General features: G+C 53.0%; 1 protein-coding gene across 11 annotated transcripts; it reads left to right on the top strand.

Annotated features, from left to right (window-relative positions):
- The first annotated feature begins 3,294 nt into the window (after positions 1-3,294).
- ST6GALNAC6 (ST6 N-acetylgalactosaminide alpha-2,6-sialyltransferase 6) lies at positions 3,295-14,097 on the top strand. 11 transcript variants are annotated; one of them, XM_090274778.1, is made up of 10 exons: positions 3,295-3,411; positions 3,519-3,741; positions 4,502-4,699; positions 5,292-5,358; positions 5,642-5,704; positions 6,239-6,326; positions 8,084-8,263; positions 9,150-9,556; positions 11,907-12,014; positions 12,699-14,097. In XM_090274778.1, exons 6-10 carry the CDS (start codon positions 6,312-6,314, stop codon positions 13,072-13,074), a joined length of 1,086 nt encoding a protein of 361 aa, XP_090130904.1. In that variant the 5' UTR covers positions 3,295-3,411; positions 3,519-3,741; positions 4,502-4,699; positions 5,292-5,358; positions 5,642-5,704; positions 6,239-6,311; the 3' UTR covers positions 13,075-14,097. The 11 variants fall into 11 exon arrangements, with proteins under 11 accessions (XP_090130904.1, XP_090130903.1, XP_090130898.1 ...); XM_090274777.1 differs by lacking the exon at positions 5,642-5,704; XM_090274772.1 differs by lacking the exons at positions 5,292-5,358; positions 5,642-5,704.
- Positions 14,098-14,306: the final 209 nt, after the last annotated feature.

Below are 14,306 nucleotides of genomic sequence, written 5' to 3'. Positions count from 1 at the left end.
GGACTGGCCACAGCCGCCCATCCATGAAGGTCCTGGCATGCTGGGTGTGGGCAGACCTGGGACTCCAGAGCAGAACGGCTTGTGTTCAGCTCAGACATCTGGGTACACTCTGAGCCTCACTTCTCCCTCTAGAGAACGGGGGTAACAGCAGTACCCATCTCAGGTTATTTTAAGGCTTCAGTGAGCTGTGTTTATAAAGTGCTTGTCAAAGGAGGAAGCACACGACACATGGGAGCTGTTGTTTTTCTTTAAAAATTAAAAAAAAGAATTGATTTTAGAGAAAGGGGAAGGGAGGGAGAACGAGAGGGAGAGAAATATCGATGTGAGAGAGAAGCATTGATTGGTTGCCTCTCCTACATGCCCAATGGGGACCAAACCCACACTAGGTATGTTCACCTTTCTGTTTACAGGTCGCCGCTCCGACCAACCGAGCCACACCGGCCAGGGTGGAGCTGTTGCAGTATTTGCTGTTGTCCTTGGGGTTGCCGGGTGAACTCAAAAATAATTTGGAGGGTTTGGCTGGAAATAAATGCTAAACATTTACTCAGGAGTCTTAGAGCTCGCAAACTGGAAAGACAGGCTGTACCCACGGTGTTGCAAAGAAGAAAGAAAAGCTAAGGGTGCTTATAGTAAAAAGTACATTCTTGAGAAGAATCACTTCTGCATTCTTAGCCTCCAGATCGTGGTGCTCAGGATACAGGGTGTCATGTTGTCATGTGACCTGGATCCGTGGACAGCCTTCCCTTAGTCCTTAGGGTGTAATCGGGGGGTTATCTGGAGGTTTGATCTGTATATATGCATTAATGCAATGCTGGAAGGTTTGAAAGTTTAAATTCCCAGTAAAACCAGAATACAATCATTTCCTCATACCTCAACCTGCTCAATTTTAGTAATTTAGGGGCTTGACTGGAGTGGCTCCATTTAATTTCTCACTGGATTCCTCAGGGCCCAGGAAAAGTAAGCCAGCCCCCATAGCGGAACCTTCTGGAGTAAGCCTGGGCCCCAGAGACATTGCAGGCTGAGTGGGGAGCTGCAAGTCCGGATTTGGTGCAGGACTGGGCTGCTGTACCCTTATTTCCAGAGCGCATTGACCTGGGTCAGGGAGAAGGGCTGGGGACAGGATGCCCCACCCTCGTGCAGCCTCCAACTTGCCCAGTGACCTCCCCTTTTCTGGGCCCCAGCAGTCAAGTTCTTCAGGCTTCCTGCCTGACAGCCCCTGCTCAGAGGTTTAACATGCTGGCAGGCAGCCAAGGAGGGCCAGGGTGGGCTTGGGGCTGGGGCTGAGGTTGGGGCCCGGGAAGCAGATGAAAGTGGACACCAGAGGCGCAGGAAGCCTTGAAGTGACCCTTGGCCCCTCCCCACTATCCCCCACTACCTAACGGGCCTTTTCTCTACTGCCTGGAAGCTGAACACTGCCCCTCCTCCTTTTGTTTTAATTAAAAACAAATTGGTGTCAATTTATTAAATTAGTTCAATACAAACAACCTAGAAGTTTATAAAGTGAAAAGTGAAGGTAACGCCCACCCATCCCACCCCGCATCCACTCCCCAGGGGAAACTACTGCCACTAGTCCCTGTAGATTCTTCCAGACACCCTCTGTGTGCATTTACAAACATATATGCATCGGTAGTTGTATTTTTTAAAAAAGGAATCATGCTATATATGCAGTTTATTTTATTTTATATAGATATATTTTTAAAATATTTTATTTATTTATTTTTAGAGAGAGGGGAAGGGAGGGAGAAAGAGAGGAAAAGAAAAGTCAATGTGTGGTTGCCTCTCACACGCCCCCAACTAGGGACCTGGCCTGCAACCCAGGCATGTGCCCTGACTGGGAATCGAACCAGAGACCCTTTGGTTTGCAGATTAGCACTCAATCCACTAGGCCACACCTGCCAGGGCTGCAGGTTTTTTTTTTTTTAATAAGCTAAAAATAAATTTTTTAATGTAAAAACATTATGAAACCATTATGTTAAAACTTTTTGGAAAATACATTTAAGCCAAAAGAGAACAAAAAATCAATCCATAATCTTATTATTCCAGAAATAACCACTATTTACACTTTAATCATTATGATAGGCAAAAGGTATTTTCTTATTTTCATTTATCGTTCCTTTTTTTTCTGTCTTTAAATATTGTGGTAAGCACAAATGATCAGACTCTACTAGAAAGTCACACCCCTGTGTTATCTCCCCTCTCCCACATTCGTGCCTCCCGACAGAGACAGCTGTGTTCTTGACTTCTGCTTTTAAAACTTTAATCCCTCTGATAGGCAAAAGCTATCTTTTGTCCCCAGCTATGAGAGGTGGCCTACTGCCTGCTATATGCACAGACAATATATATTATGTTGTTCATTTGTCTTCTCAGATTTGTCTTGTTCACTCCCTATGTCTTTAAGCTTCATTCTTGTAATTGTAATTCATTCATTTTCCCCTGCTATTTAATATTCCACACTGTAAACAAAGTATCATGTAAAAAAATTCCACTCCCCTGTTGACAAATGTGCTGCTTCCAAGTAAGTATTATTTCAAGCAGTGCTGCTTTGAACTTTGTTGTGTACATGTTCAAAGACTTCCCCAGGGTATATACCCATGAGGGTAATGCACACTTTTATATCTTTGTTTTCCAAAGGGATTATGGAGATGTAGTTCTTCAACTTGCCTCTTTCACTTAAACATGCTGTAAATATCCTGGCCAACTCTTGTGGCAATACATATTGATCTGCATCATTCATTTTAGCAGTGCTATACTTTTTTTTTATTTCACCAGGCCCCTATCATGGCTACTGGTTATTTTTCACCATCACATCAAATGATGTAATGAATATCCCCAAAATCCTAAGACGTCGACAACATTTTTAATACCAGAGACAGGCAGCTAGAGAAGGCAGAGATGGACCTGAATCTGAGGTGGACCCTGAGTTGACTCCTGGTGACTGACTACTGACTGGGTGCAGGGCTCTGGAGGCCCTGGGAAGGGGAGCCCAGGGAAACACTCAACCGATTCCAAGCGCAGTGTGCTCTGTGTCTCAGTTTCCCCATTCTGTTTGTGGTGACAATAAAAGGAGATAGAAGCGGGCATGATCCACACTAAAGGGCTCTGGAAGGCTGTTAATTTTTGTTGCTACTACAGGGCCCAGAGGATTAAGTGAGTCCCTCACGTGGCCAGGGAGGGTCACTGGCCCCTCACCCCCTGCCCCTTCCTGCCACAGCCCGGGGGCGGAGCCAGCCGCGGCCCCTCGAGGCTCCGCCTCCCAAGCCTGGGTGGGAGTGGCGAGCCGGCGCTAGGACCCAGCGGGCCGGAGCTGCGGCGGGGCCTGGGCGGCCGGAGCATCACGGACCCGGCTCTCGGCTCCCGGCGCCATGTGAGGGGGCTTGGGGGCCGCGGGGGGCCGGGCGCTCCCCTAGGGAGGTGAGCGGGCGCCGCGCGGGGGCTGGCAGCTGGAGGGGGCGCTGCCTGAGCCCCGGGGGGAGCTCGGGAGCCTCTGGGGATGGGGAGTGATGATGCGGGTGCCCCAGGGGCTGCCCTAGACCCACTCCCTAGGCAACCGCGACTGGAGATCCAGGTCCTCGTGCCCAAGGGCTGTCGCGGGGTTCGTGGGAGCCTCCTGCCTCTGTCTACACCATTGGAGCTCGGGGACTCGGCCGCTGTCCTGCCTCCCTTCTCTTCGCAGCTGGGGCTAGAACACCAGACCCCCGGAGTGCGGGAGGAGTTGGGGTCAGCGCAAAGGGGGTGCAGAGGGTGAGTCGTTCTCACTCCAAGTGGACCCACAGGCTCGGCGCCCCCCATCTGGGACTTAGGTACCCCTCCCCCTTCTCCCTGGAGGCCTTCTCCCGCGCGGCTCATAGGAGCGTCGGGACCCTGCGGGAGAACTCCCCGGGCTGGGAGAGGCAAAGCCCCCAAACAGAGGTCAGGGTGTGGCCCCCATCCCGATCCCTTGGACTCAGCCCAACTGCAGGGCCCGCTTTGGGTTCGAGTCCACACTCCCGGCCCAGGGCTCTGGGCTGTGGTGTCCCCAGCCTGAGCAAGTCGCTCCTCAGCAGGCCTGCCTCCCGTGTTCCAGGCCAGGGGGGTGGGCACACCCTTGGGGGTATCCTTGAGGGAAATCCAATTAACTTCAGCTATGGACCGCTCCCTAGATACAATGCCCCCCGCAGGCACTTTGCCTCTCCGAACCTCAGTCTCCCCATCTGTGAAGTGGGGAGTAAGAGCCCCTGTTATGCCGTGTTGCCGGGAAGACTGGGAGAGTGGGTGATGCTCCGTTGTCTCCCGCACGCTTTTCTGATATGAGTGAGGGTGCTGGGCCGGGGGTCAGAGGAGGAGGGAATGTGTCGCTGGCAACCTCGGAGAGGCGGACCTGGGACAGTGAGCGAACAACCGCAGGGCTAACAGCTCTGGCACTGACCTGGAGCCTGCAAACCCTGTGCTTTCCTTGCCACATGGGCTCGCATCCTTCCAACATCCCCTTAAGTGACCTACTCTTATTACTCCCATTTCACAGATGAGGAAACTGAGGCTCAGAGACGTACACTGCTTGCCCAAGGCCCCTCAGCTAGTAAGTGGTGGAACCAGGATTCGCCCTTGAACCTGAGATGCTGCACTGACCATGGCCTTCTCAAGAGCAGGATTGTGACGGGACCGATCAGGGGGACCGGCCAGGGGGACCCTGCTCCCGGCTGAGAGCACAGCTCAGGCAAAGGTGGGGAAGTGGGGTGTGGGCTTGGGAATTGGAGAACTCTAGAGTGGAGCGAGGGGCACCTGAAGAAAAGAGTTGTGAGGGAGGGAGGAGGCTTGGCTCAGAGAGGCTCCTGGCCCGGCGGGAGAGGTCGGGGCCTGGAATGCCAGAGGCGTCGGCACTGACGGGGGCGACCCTGGAATTCCGGACGCCTGTCATGGGCTCTGACGGGCCACTCTTCCCTCCTGATTCCTGATGAGCCTCCGTTTCCTGATCTGCACCCGGTGCTAGTCCCGGCCCCCCCGCCCCCACCCCCGCCCCCCTTCGCCACGGTGCCTGCGGGCCAGCGAGGAATCCGAAACCCGGCCGGGGGCGGGGCTGGGGCAGAGAGCGGTCCGTGCGGGCAGTGGGCGGGGCCAGGGCCTAGCCAATCAAGAGTGGCGTCCGGGGGGGAAGCCTCCTTTGGCCTGAGATTGCCTGGTTGTTCCCCGTGGGGGTGTAGGAGTGAACGGCAGCTAGGTCAGGGGCGGAGATGGTGGCGGGAGCTGGGAGGCCGCGGGAAGGGAGGCCAGCTGGGCGGCCCGGGGCCCCAGCTTCTCCCTTTGCATTCTCCCAGCCTAGTGCCCTCTGGGCGTGAATCTGCTGGAGGCGGCCGGACACGAGGGCTTGTTTCCTTTTGACAGGTGGGCAAACTGAGATCTAGAAAGGAGCTGGGTCCCGGGAGGAGGGGCGTGAGTAGCGGAGAGAGGAACGGATCTGAGCTCTTTCCGCTCACTGTGAGGCCACAGGGGCTGGGGCAGGAGGGAAGGGCTGTCTAAGCCCCATCTCCCCCAAGGACCCCTCACACCCTCTGAGGGTGAGGCTGTGATTATAGCCGTTTGATAGATGAGTCTGTGCCCTCAACCCCTAAGATCTTACTCGTTAATTAATGAAATCATTCACCCACCTTCCTGTACGCATCTCCAGGGGTCTAGAGGCACAGCAGAGAATGTGGTGAGGACCTGTGAGAGCTCTCAGCCTTGTGCGGAGGTGACACTTTGCGGAAGTCCCTGGCCCACCGCAGGCTTGGAGGATGAGTGGGTGTGAGCAGGGTGCAGGAGGGCAGACTGTTGCACACATTTTATGCAAGACCTGGAAGGGTGCAGCTGCAGACAAGTTTGGGACCTACAAAGAATATTTCTTTATTCCAAGGCCAAAGGGACCTAAAGCAGGGTTTAGAGTAGGGGTGTGAATGGGGTTCCTGCTGGGTTCGGGGCAGGCCCCTCAGCATGGGAACCAGCTGCCTACAAGAGCCAGGCTATGGGGCAGCCCCTGCTGAGGGAGCAGAATGGAAGAGAGCAAGGGGCAGGGAGAGAGGCAGGGTTCTGCCACCACTTGGCCCTGTGACCTTAAGCAGTTTTCTGCCCTTTCTGGGCCTCAGTGTCCATCTGCAAAATGGATATACCCCTGAGCTTTGAAGTCATGGGTGGGTAGGAGAGCTGGCAGGGGTGGGGAGGGTGTAGCCTTTGACAAGCTGGCTCTATGCGAGGGCACCCAGGCTATAACCCTTTCTGTGACTTGCAGGTGTGAGCCCATATCCCTGCCCTCTGGGCCACCTGCAGGACGCTGGCCGCTGCCCCTCAAACGCTAGAAAGAGATGAGTAGCAACAAAGTAAGTTCTCCTTCATCTGTGGTCCCCATCTCAGCCTCTTACTTCCATCAGTGAGATGACCTTTTATGGACCTGCCTCAGACCCAAACCACCTCAGGTCTTGCTTCCTTGCCAAGAAGTGGCTGATGCCTGGGAGGCCCTGGTTGGAGCTCTGCTGTGCCACTGATCTGTGTGGCACTGGGCAAGCTCCTGCTCCTCTGGGTCCAGGTCCAAAAAGGTGGCTTGGAGTGCTGTCCAGGGAGGGTGGGGTGGGGAGGTAGAGGTGAGTGGGAGTCTGGAGGAGGGGGCAGAAGTCAGTGCAAGGTGACAGATGTTGTGAGCATCACTCTGAGGGTGTGAGGATTCCCTATCATCCATCCATCCATGCTTTCCTGAGCACCTACTGTATACCTGATCCTGCACACCCCCTTCCTAGAATCCACTGCAGTACAGCCTTGGCAGAGCCTGAGGGTTGGGAGCAGGGTGATGTGGTTGTGCCAGTCTGGGTCCAGTTGGCAGAGAGAAACCACACAGTAATTTGAACAGGATAAGTTTAATGTAAAGAGCTGTTAACTCTAATCGGGCACTGGAGTAAGGAGGGATTGTACTCTACGGAATGCAGGAATAGCAGGTCTAAGGAGCAGCCGGCAGCCCCAGGACAGAGATCCAGGCCTTTCTGGAGAGGGGGCAGCTATGATCCACTGGACGGCAGAGAACTCAGCGTGTTGCTGTACTGGTGGGAGCTGGCAGAAACCCACCCTCTAGGCTACGGGGAAGGCTGTTTACAGCAGATCACTCCCAGAAGGCACCCAACCTCCACACAAAACTGCTCCAGGGAGGGAAGCTGATGGTCTCTGGATGTTGCAGGTGGTAGAGTGTCCTGGTTGAGCTCAGCTCAGAAGTTGTGATCACAGCAGGAGCCTGAGGCACTGTGCTCCAGAACCGCCTAAGGGCGGGTGCTGGAGGAATCTGCTGAGCGCAGCTGGCCGTTGGCCATTGGGTACTGGAGTTGAGCATGCGCTGAAGAAGCCATGTGCGCTGTGGGAGCAAGTACCCCAGAACCACGTGCGAAGCCCACCCGAATCAGGAAGCGAAGGCCTTTCCTTTTGCAGTCTCTCCAGCGCTCTCTACTGACAAAGCTTAATATGCAGTTAGCTGGCAAGGAAAAACAAGTAAAGGATCCAGATCCATTTTCCCAAAGCTGGCAAAAAGGGTGATCTGGGAGCTGAGAAACAATACATGGATAACCAGTACAGCGGGCTCAGCACAAGGAGCCAGGACCCCCAGGTCTCGAAGCCTTGCAGACCCTGCGCAGCTACATCTCAGTGGGCAATTTGAATATCACTCTCCTGCCCTGTCAGTTACACGGCGGTGCAAAGACTTCCCATGCAGCCCAGTTCCTGGACAGATCCATCCCCCCAGATCTAAATAAATGATGAACATTTATGGAGAGTTGCTGTCTGGGGCCAACCCGGGTCCTCTCATTTTATTATCCCACCTGTTTCCAAGCATCCTTCCAGCTGCAGGAGGGATCTTATGACACCCACGTACAATCCAATCCAGCAGGACTCCTTCTGACAACCTTTTGTGCTCCAGTCCCCACCCTGAGAGCTGGGATAGTGGTGGGGAGCGAGGCTGGAGGAGGCCTTCCTGGAGGAGGTAGTATCTGAACTTGTTTGGAATGAGGAGCAGGAGTCAGCCAGGTGTGGTAGGCGGCAACGACGCAGGGCGCCACGCCCACATGGTCGCTGGAGCCTCACCCGTCTCTCCCCTCTCCAGGAGCAGCGGTCAGCAGTGTTCGTGATCCTCTTTGCTCTCATCACCATCCTCATCCTCTACAGCTCCAACAGTGCCAACGAGGTCTTCCATTACGGCTCCCTGCGGGGTCGCAGTCGCCGGCCTATCAACCTCAAGAAGTGGAGCATCACTGATGGCTACATCCCCATTCTTGGCAACAAGGTAGGGCAGCCACTCTGGGGAGCTGCCTGGGGCTGATCCCCCCCATTGCCCTCCACCACTGCCCCTCCTTTCCTCTCCACTCTCTCCATCCTTCCTAAAGGAAAGGGTGGATCTCGGGAGTGTAGGCCCTGGCTCTCAGTGCCTTCAGCCCCCTTTTTGCTGTGTGACCTTGGACAAGTGCTCTACCCTTCTCTGGGCCTCAGTTCTTTCCAAGGTTCCACCCTTAGCATTAAAATCTTACTATCTTCTCAGTGAGAAACCCTTTGGAAAGGTATCTCTGGTTTCGACTGATCTCTGTCTCTGCTGGGGAGACCACCCAGGATTTGGGAAGACATGGGGGTACTTGACAACACAAAAATAGCCCCTGTTTGATTTTCTTCCTAGTACATTTGACTTACCACGCGGCATTATTTCATATTTTACTTGTTCACTGTCTCCCAGACCACAAGTCCTTGAAGGCAGGAGTGTGGTCTCTTTTGCTCACTGCTGTGTCCTGAGTACTTGCCCATGAGCCCACTTGCTGCAAATATTTGTTGAACGTTGAATGAATGGGATTCAGATTCTCTAGCTTTAAAATGGGCACGCTGAGCCCCGACTCGCGTGGCTCAGTTGGTTGAGTGTCACCCTGCAAAGCAAGAGCTGGTCGGTTTGATTCCTGGTCAGGGCACATGTCTGACTGCTACCAGTCTCCGCCTGGGGAGAGTGGGAGAGGCAGCCGATCAACGTTTCTCACCCTCTCTCCCTGCCTTCCCTTCTCTCTAAAAAGAAAGAAAGAAAACGGGCATAATTATTTTGGCCTCCTGGAGGCCTGAATGTACAGAGCACAAATCCTGGCGCGGAGTAGCTGTGACAGTGTTGCCTTTCCTTGTCCCCCACTCCCCGCCAGACGCTGCCCTCCCGGTGCCACCAGTGTGTGGTCGTCACCAGCTCCAGCCACCTGCTGGGCACCAAGCTGGGTCCCGAGATCGAACGGGCCGAGTGCACAATCCGCATGAATGACGCGCCCACCACGGGCTACTCGGCAGACGTGGGCAACAAGACCACTTTCCGCGTGGTGGCCCATTCCAGCGTCTTCCGTGTGCTGCGCAGGCCCCAGGAGTTCGTCAACCGCACCCCGGAAACCGTCTTCATCTTCTGGGGCCCCCCCAACAAGATGCAGAAGCCCCAGGGCAGCCTTGTGCGTGTCATCCAGAGGGCAGGCCTGGTGTTCCCCAACATGGAGGCCTACGCCGTCTCTCCCGGCCGCATGCGCCAGTTTGACGACCTCTTCCGGGGTGAGACAGGCAAGGACAGGTACCAGCCTCCCGCCTGCCCCCTCTGGCCCGCCCTCTGCTCTTCAGCATGCTCTGCGCAGTGGGCCTGTCGCCCCCAACGTGCACTCATCTGAGGGGGTGGCCACTTGCCCACCTCAGGTCAGGTCTCCTGGGGCGGGGGGGGGGGGGGGGGGCGGTTCTCTCCACATCCAGCTTTTAGCAGGAGTCATCCCAGCATGCTCTGCGTGGCCTCATCTTCCCAGGAGGGCTTCCTCCCAGCATGCATTGCTCTGATGGAAGGCGGGCTCCCAGCATGCTCTGCTCTGAGGTGACGCCGTCACTCCCAGCATCTTTCTAGGAGCGTCCCGTCCAGCGTCCCTGCTGTCGCTTCCCTAAGCGCGCTGTCGCTCCCAGCCCTGCTCTAGAAGAGCTAGGCCAGTGCCGTCCCGTGGAAATACAGTGCAAACCACGGACATACTTTACATTTTTGTAGTAGCCACATTCAAAAAATGAAAGAAACAGATGAAATTACTTTTAATATATTAACTCAATATGTCCAACATATAGATCCTATACATATTTTGTTTTCTATATACTTAAATATTTAAAGTTTTGGAGCTGTTGTAAATGTCATTAACATTTTTTTTTTTTTTTTTTTGCTTCCCAATTATTCATTGCTAGTACTTAGAAATAGGATTTTTGTGTGGTGACTTTATATCCTGTAATCCTGCTAAATTTACTTATTGGTTCTAGGAGATTTTTGTAGATTCTTTGGGATTTTCTGTGCAGATGATGTAAGGACATGCAAATAAGGACAGTTTTATTTCTTCCTTTCATATTTGCATGCCTCATTTCTGTTTCTTGCCTTATTGCGCCAGCTGGGAACTTTCAATTCGATGTTGAATTGTACGGGAAGTGGCAAGAGAAGACACCCTTGCCTTGGTCCCAGTCTCAGGAGGAAGGCATTCAGTCTTTCATCACTGAATATGAGGGTAGCTATAGGTTTTTGTAGCTGCCCTGTGGCCGGTTGAGGAAATTCCCTTTGCTTAGTAGTTTGCTAAGAGTTTTCATCAGTACTGGATATTGAACTTTATGAAATGTTTTTCTACGTCAATTAATACCATGTGGTTTTTTAAAGACTATTAATAGGGTGGATTATTTTGATTGATTTTTAAATGTTGAGTGAGCCTTGTATTTCTGGAATAAACTCCAGTTGGCTGTGGTCTATTATTTTTATATATTGCTGGATAGGATTTGCTAATACTTCGAGATTTTTGTATCTGTGTTCACAAGAGATATTGGTCTGTAGTTTATTTTGTACTGTCTTTGCCTGGTTTTGGTATCAGGGTAACGCTGGCCTCACAAATGGGCAATGTTTTCTCTTCTCTTTTCCAGAAGATATTGTATAGAATTGGTGTTATTTCTTCTTTAAATGTTTGATAGACTTTGGTCCTGAAACTCTCTGGGCTTAGAGAGTTGTTTTTCAGAAAGTTTTAAACTATAAGTTCAATTTCCTTAATAGTTACAGGATATTCAGGTTATCTGTTTCATCTTGGGTGAGTTTTGGTAGTTGGTGGTTTTCGAGAAACTGGTCCATTTCATCTAAGTTGTCATTTCATGTATGTAGGTTTTTGTGTGTGGTTTTCTTATTCTTTTAATGTTTACAGGGTCTTTGATAATACTCTCTTTATTCTTGATATTGGTAAGTAGTATCTTTTTTCTTTTTCTGTCAGTCTTGGGAGAATTTATTTTCTTTTAAACTTTTCAAATAACCACCTTCATCCAAACATATCCCAACTATTTTTGGTTCAACATGTAATCAATATAAAAAAGCCATCTGTGACATATTCTACATTCTTTTTTTCACACTCTCTAAGAAGTCCAGTGTGTATTTTACACTGACAGCACATCTCAACCTGTGTCGAGTGCTCACATGTGCCCACATGTGCTACATGTGCTACATGTGGGCACTGTAGTGGACAGCGCAGCTCTAGGCTCGCAGCTGCTTTTTCCATGACTTTCTCTGAACTTGTCACTCCCAGCATGGCTGTCTGACTAGTCTCCCTGTAGGAGTTTGCTCCTCACATGGGCACAGCTGTCTAGCGTGCTCTGTGGTCATGGTCACTCCCCACCTGCCTAAGTGTGACCCGTGTCCTCAGGAGTTTACTCCCAGCATGCTCTGTTCCTACTCTTTCTCTCAAAGGAGCTCTCTCCACACCCCACACCTCTGTCCAGATGAGCCCTCTGCGAGCAAACCCATGTTCCCCCAGTGGGCTGGATGGTGGTGACGGAAGTGGGGGGAATTCTGTGAAACTGGGGTCGACTGTTCCTCCCTGCCTGCCCCACCCCTGCCAGCATGCCCCCTCATCATGCTCCCTCTCTGCCCCCAGGGAAAAGTCCCATTCGTGGCTGAGCACAGGCTGGTTCACCATGGTGATTGCGGTGGAGTTGTGTGACCACGTGCACGTCTATGGCATGGTGCCCCCTGACTACTGCAGGTGAGCCCCTCCAGGACAATGCCCAGTCCCTGGCCTTCGGATGGAGCTGGGGGCCTGGAAACCTTGGCTGGGTGGCCTTTTAGGGTCTCTATTTGATGGTATTCAGACTGCTCTGCAGAGATCTAGACTCCTTGGAGCTGCCTCAGGGGCCTCCACCCCACCCTCAGCCAGAGTCCAGAGACTGTGTATTAATAGTATATATTATTATTATTACTATACGAAAAGCCCAAGAGGCACACTTTTTCTTTATTGAGTGCTCACCATGTCCCAAGGATGACTATATTGATTATCTCATTCACTCCTCACAGTGATCCTAAGGGATAGGGATGTTATTTTCCCCATTTCATAGATGAGAGAAGCTGAGGAAGTTGTTCTGTGAGTAGCCAAAGGTCCCACAAACAGTAAGGGGTGGGGGCCAGGCTCCAGAGACCCAGTCCTTACCTCTGCCCTACTCTGCCACCCCCTTGGGGACAGGAAAAGATCTACTGCATTGAAAAAAAAGTTTAATGGTCACAAATCTAGTCCACCCTATACCCATTTTACAGGTGGGTAAACTGAGCCCCAGGGAGGGGCAGGAATTTCTCCCACTAAGGTCCTACAGCAGGTGGTCAGGGGCCGGAAAGGCCAGGGCCCCGCCGGTGCCCACCCTGCCCTTACGGCCCCCATCTGCTCTGCCCCAGCCAGCGGTCCCACCTGCCGCGCATGCCCTACCACTACTATGAGCCTAAGGGGCCGGACGAGTGCGTTACCTACATCCAGAATGAACACAGCCGCAAGGGCAACCACCACCGCTTCATCACGGAGAAGAGGGTCTTCTCGTCCTGGGCCCAGCTGTACGGGATCACCTTCTCCCATCCCTCCTGGACCTAGGCCATCCTGCCTGTGGGACCCTCACAAGGGACACAGGAAAAGTGGCTCTTGGCCGGCCAGCTCCTGGCCAATCAAGGCTGGCCAGGGTGTCTTCTGGCCCATCAGGGCCTTGAAGAGGTATATCCGCCAGCCACTCAGGGCTTGGGTATATCTCTTGGCCAATCAGGGATTTGGACTTCTATGTGGCTAATCAGGGGTGTCAGGGGATTTCTTGTCCAGTCAGGGTCTGAGCATAGTCAATCAGGGTATTTCTGAGTAATTAGAGGCCAAGGACATGTGCTTTCTCATGAGGCCTTGGTTCAGAGCCCCAGGATGGTTCCCAAATCATTTCCTATTGTCTGGGACCATGGAGTTCTGTTCCAAGGACCTGGGAACCCTGTGTTGCCCCTCACTTACCAGAGCCAGACAGAGAGGTTGCATAGGGGGTGGGAGCTCTCTGGAGGCCAGGCTGGGGCATTTGTGTGCTTGGGGGATTCCCAAAGGTAGGGGTGGGGCAGCGTCTGGGTCTTGGCTCTGCCCTGAGTGGCCTTGGACAAATTCCTTGTCCCCTTCTCTGGCACCCTTCTGTCCATGTCAGGGTCTAAGGTGGAGTCTTCGACCCTCTCCCACCCTCCCCACTGACTGCCTTGGGTCTATACTCCATAGTACTAGACCCCTCCAGCCACTACCCCTTGCTGAGGGTCTCAGCTCTTTAGGGGTCTGGGGTTCCCTTCCCCACTTCCTTCTGGAGATGAGGGTATTTTTGCGCAAACTCCCCCAGGTTTGGGGGACTCTGATAAGAATGGCCCAGCTGCCATTAGCTTGGCTCTTAAAGAGCCAGGCCCCCTTTTCTGCCATCTAGCAATGAAGCTCTCTACCTGTTGGAGGAGCCTTTGGGGCGGAGAAAGGGGGGACCCCAGCCAAACTGAGGTTCTAAGCAGTCCCTGTGCCTGCAGCTGCTGGAATCATCCAAGAGTCTCCCTCCAGCTGGGCTTGGAAAAGCTCTGGGGGCCCAGCAGCTGTGTTGCATGGGTCCTGTCCCTCCACACTCTACATTAGGCACTTTACGGCTGGGCCTCAGTGGGGTGGGCTTGCCCCCTGCTCTTCTGGAGCCTGGAAGAGAAGACTAGAGGGCTTCCCGGAGGAGGCCAGAATGGGAGAGGCCAGGTAGAGGAGGAAGAGGCCAGCAGCAAGCCATTGCACATTGGGGTTGGGGGGTGGGGTCTGGTGACTCCCCCAGACTTGGTTTTGTAATGATTTGTACAGGAATAAACGTACCTAAGTTCCAGCTCCAGGTTCTTTGTCTCCCGATCAAGCTGGGCCCTCTCTAGCCCAGGGCTTTGGGCCTCCACGGGACAGTGCCCACACCCTCCAGGTTGGGAGCCCACACACAAGCAGGACGGCCCGCTTTTTCAGCTGACCAGTGAGTCATGCTTAGCAGCT

Source organism: Furipterus horrens, unplaced genomic scaffold (assembly GCF_987537825.1).
Source record: "Furipterus horrens unplaced genomic scaffold, mFurHor1.1.pri manual_scaffold_4, whole genome shotgun sequence".
NCBI classification, from domain to species: domain Eukaryota; kingdom Metazoa; phylum Chordata; class Mammalia; order Chiroptera; family Furipteridae; genus Furipterus; species Furipterus horrens.
This window is presented reverse-complemented; position numbering and strand designations above follow the sequence as displayed.

Bases quoted from the DNA above. Each gene is read 5' to 3' on its own strand.
- ST6GALNAC6 (XM_090274775.1), top strand. The intron at 9,557-11,906 runs GTACCAGCCTCC...CTCTGCCCCCAG, and splicing joins GGTGAGACAGGCAAGGACAG to GGAAAAGTCCCATTCGTGGC. The intron at 12,015-12,698 runs GTGAGCCCCTCC...TGCCCCAGCCAG, and splicing joins GTGCCCCCTGACTACTGCAG to CGGTCCCACCTGCCGCGCAT.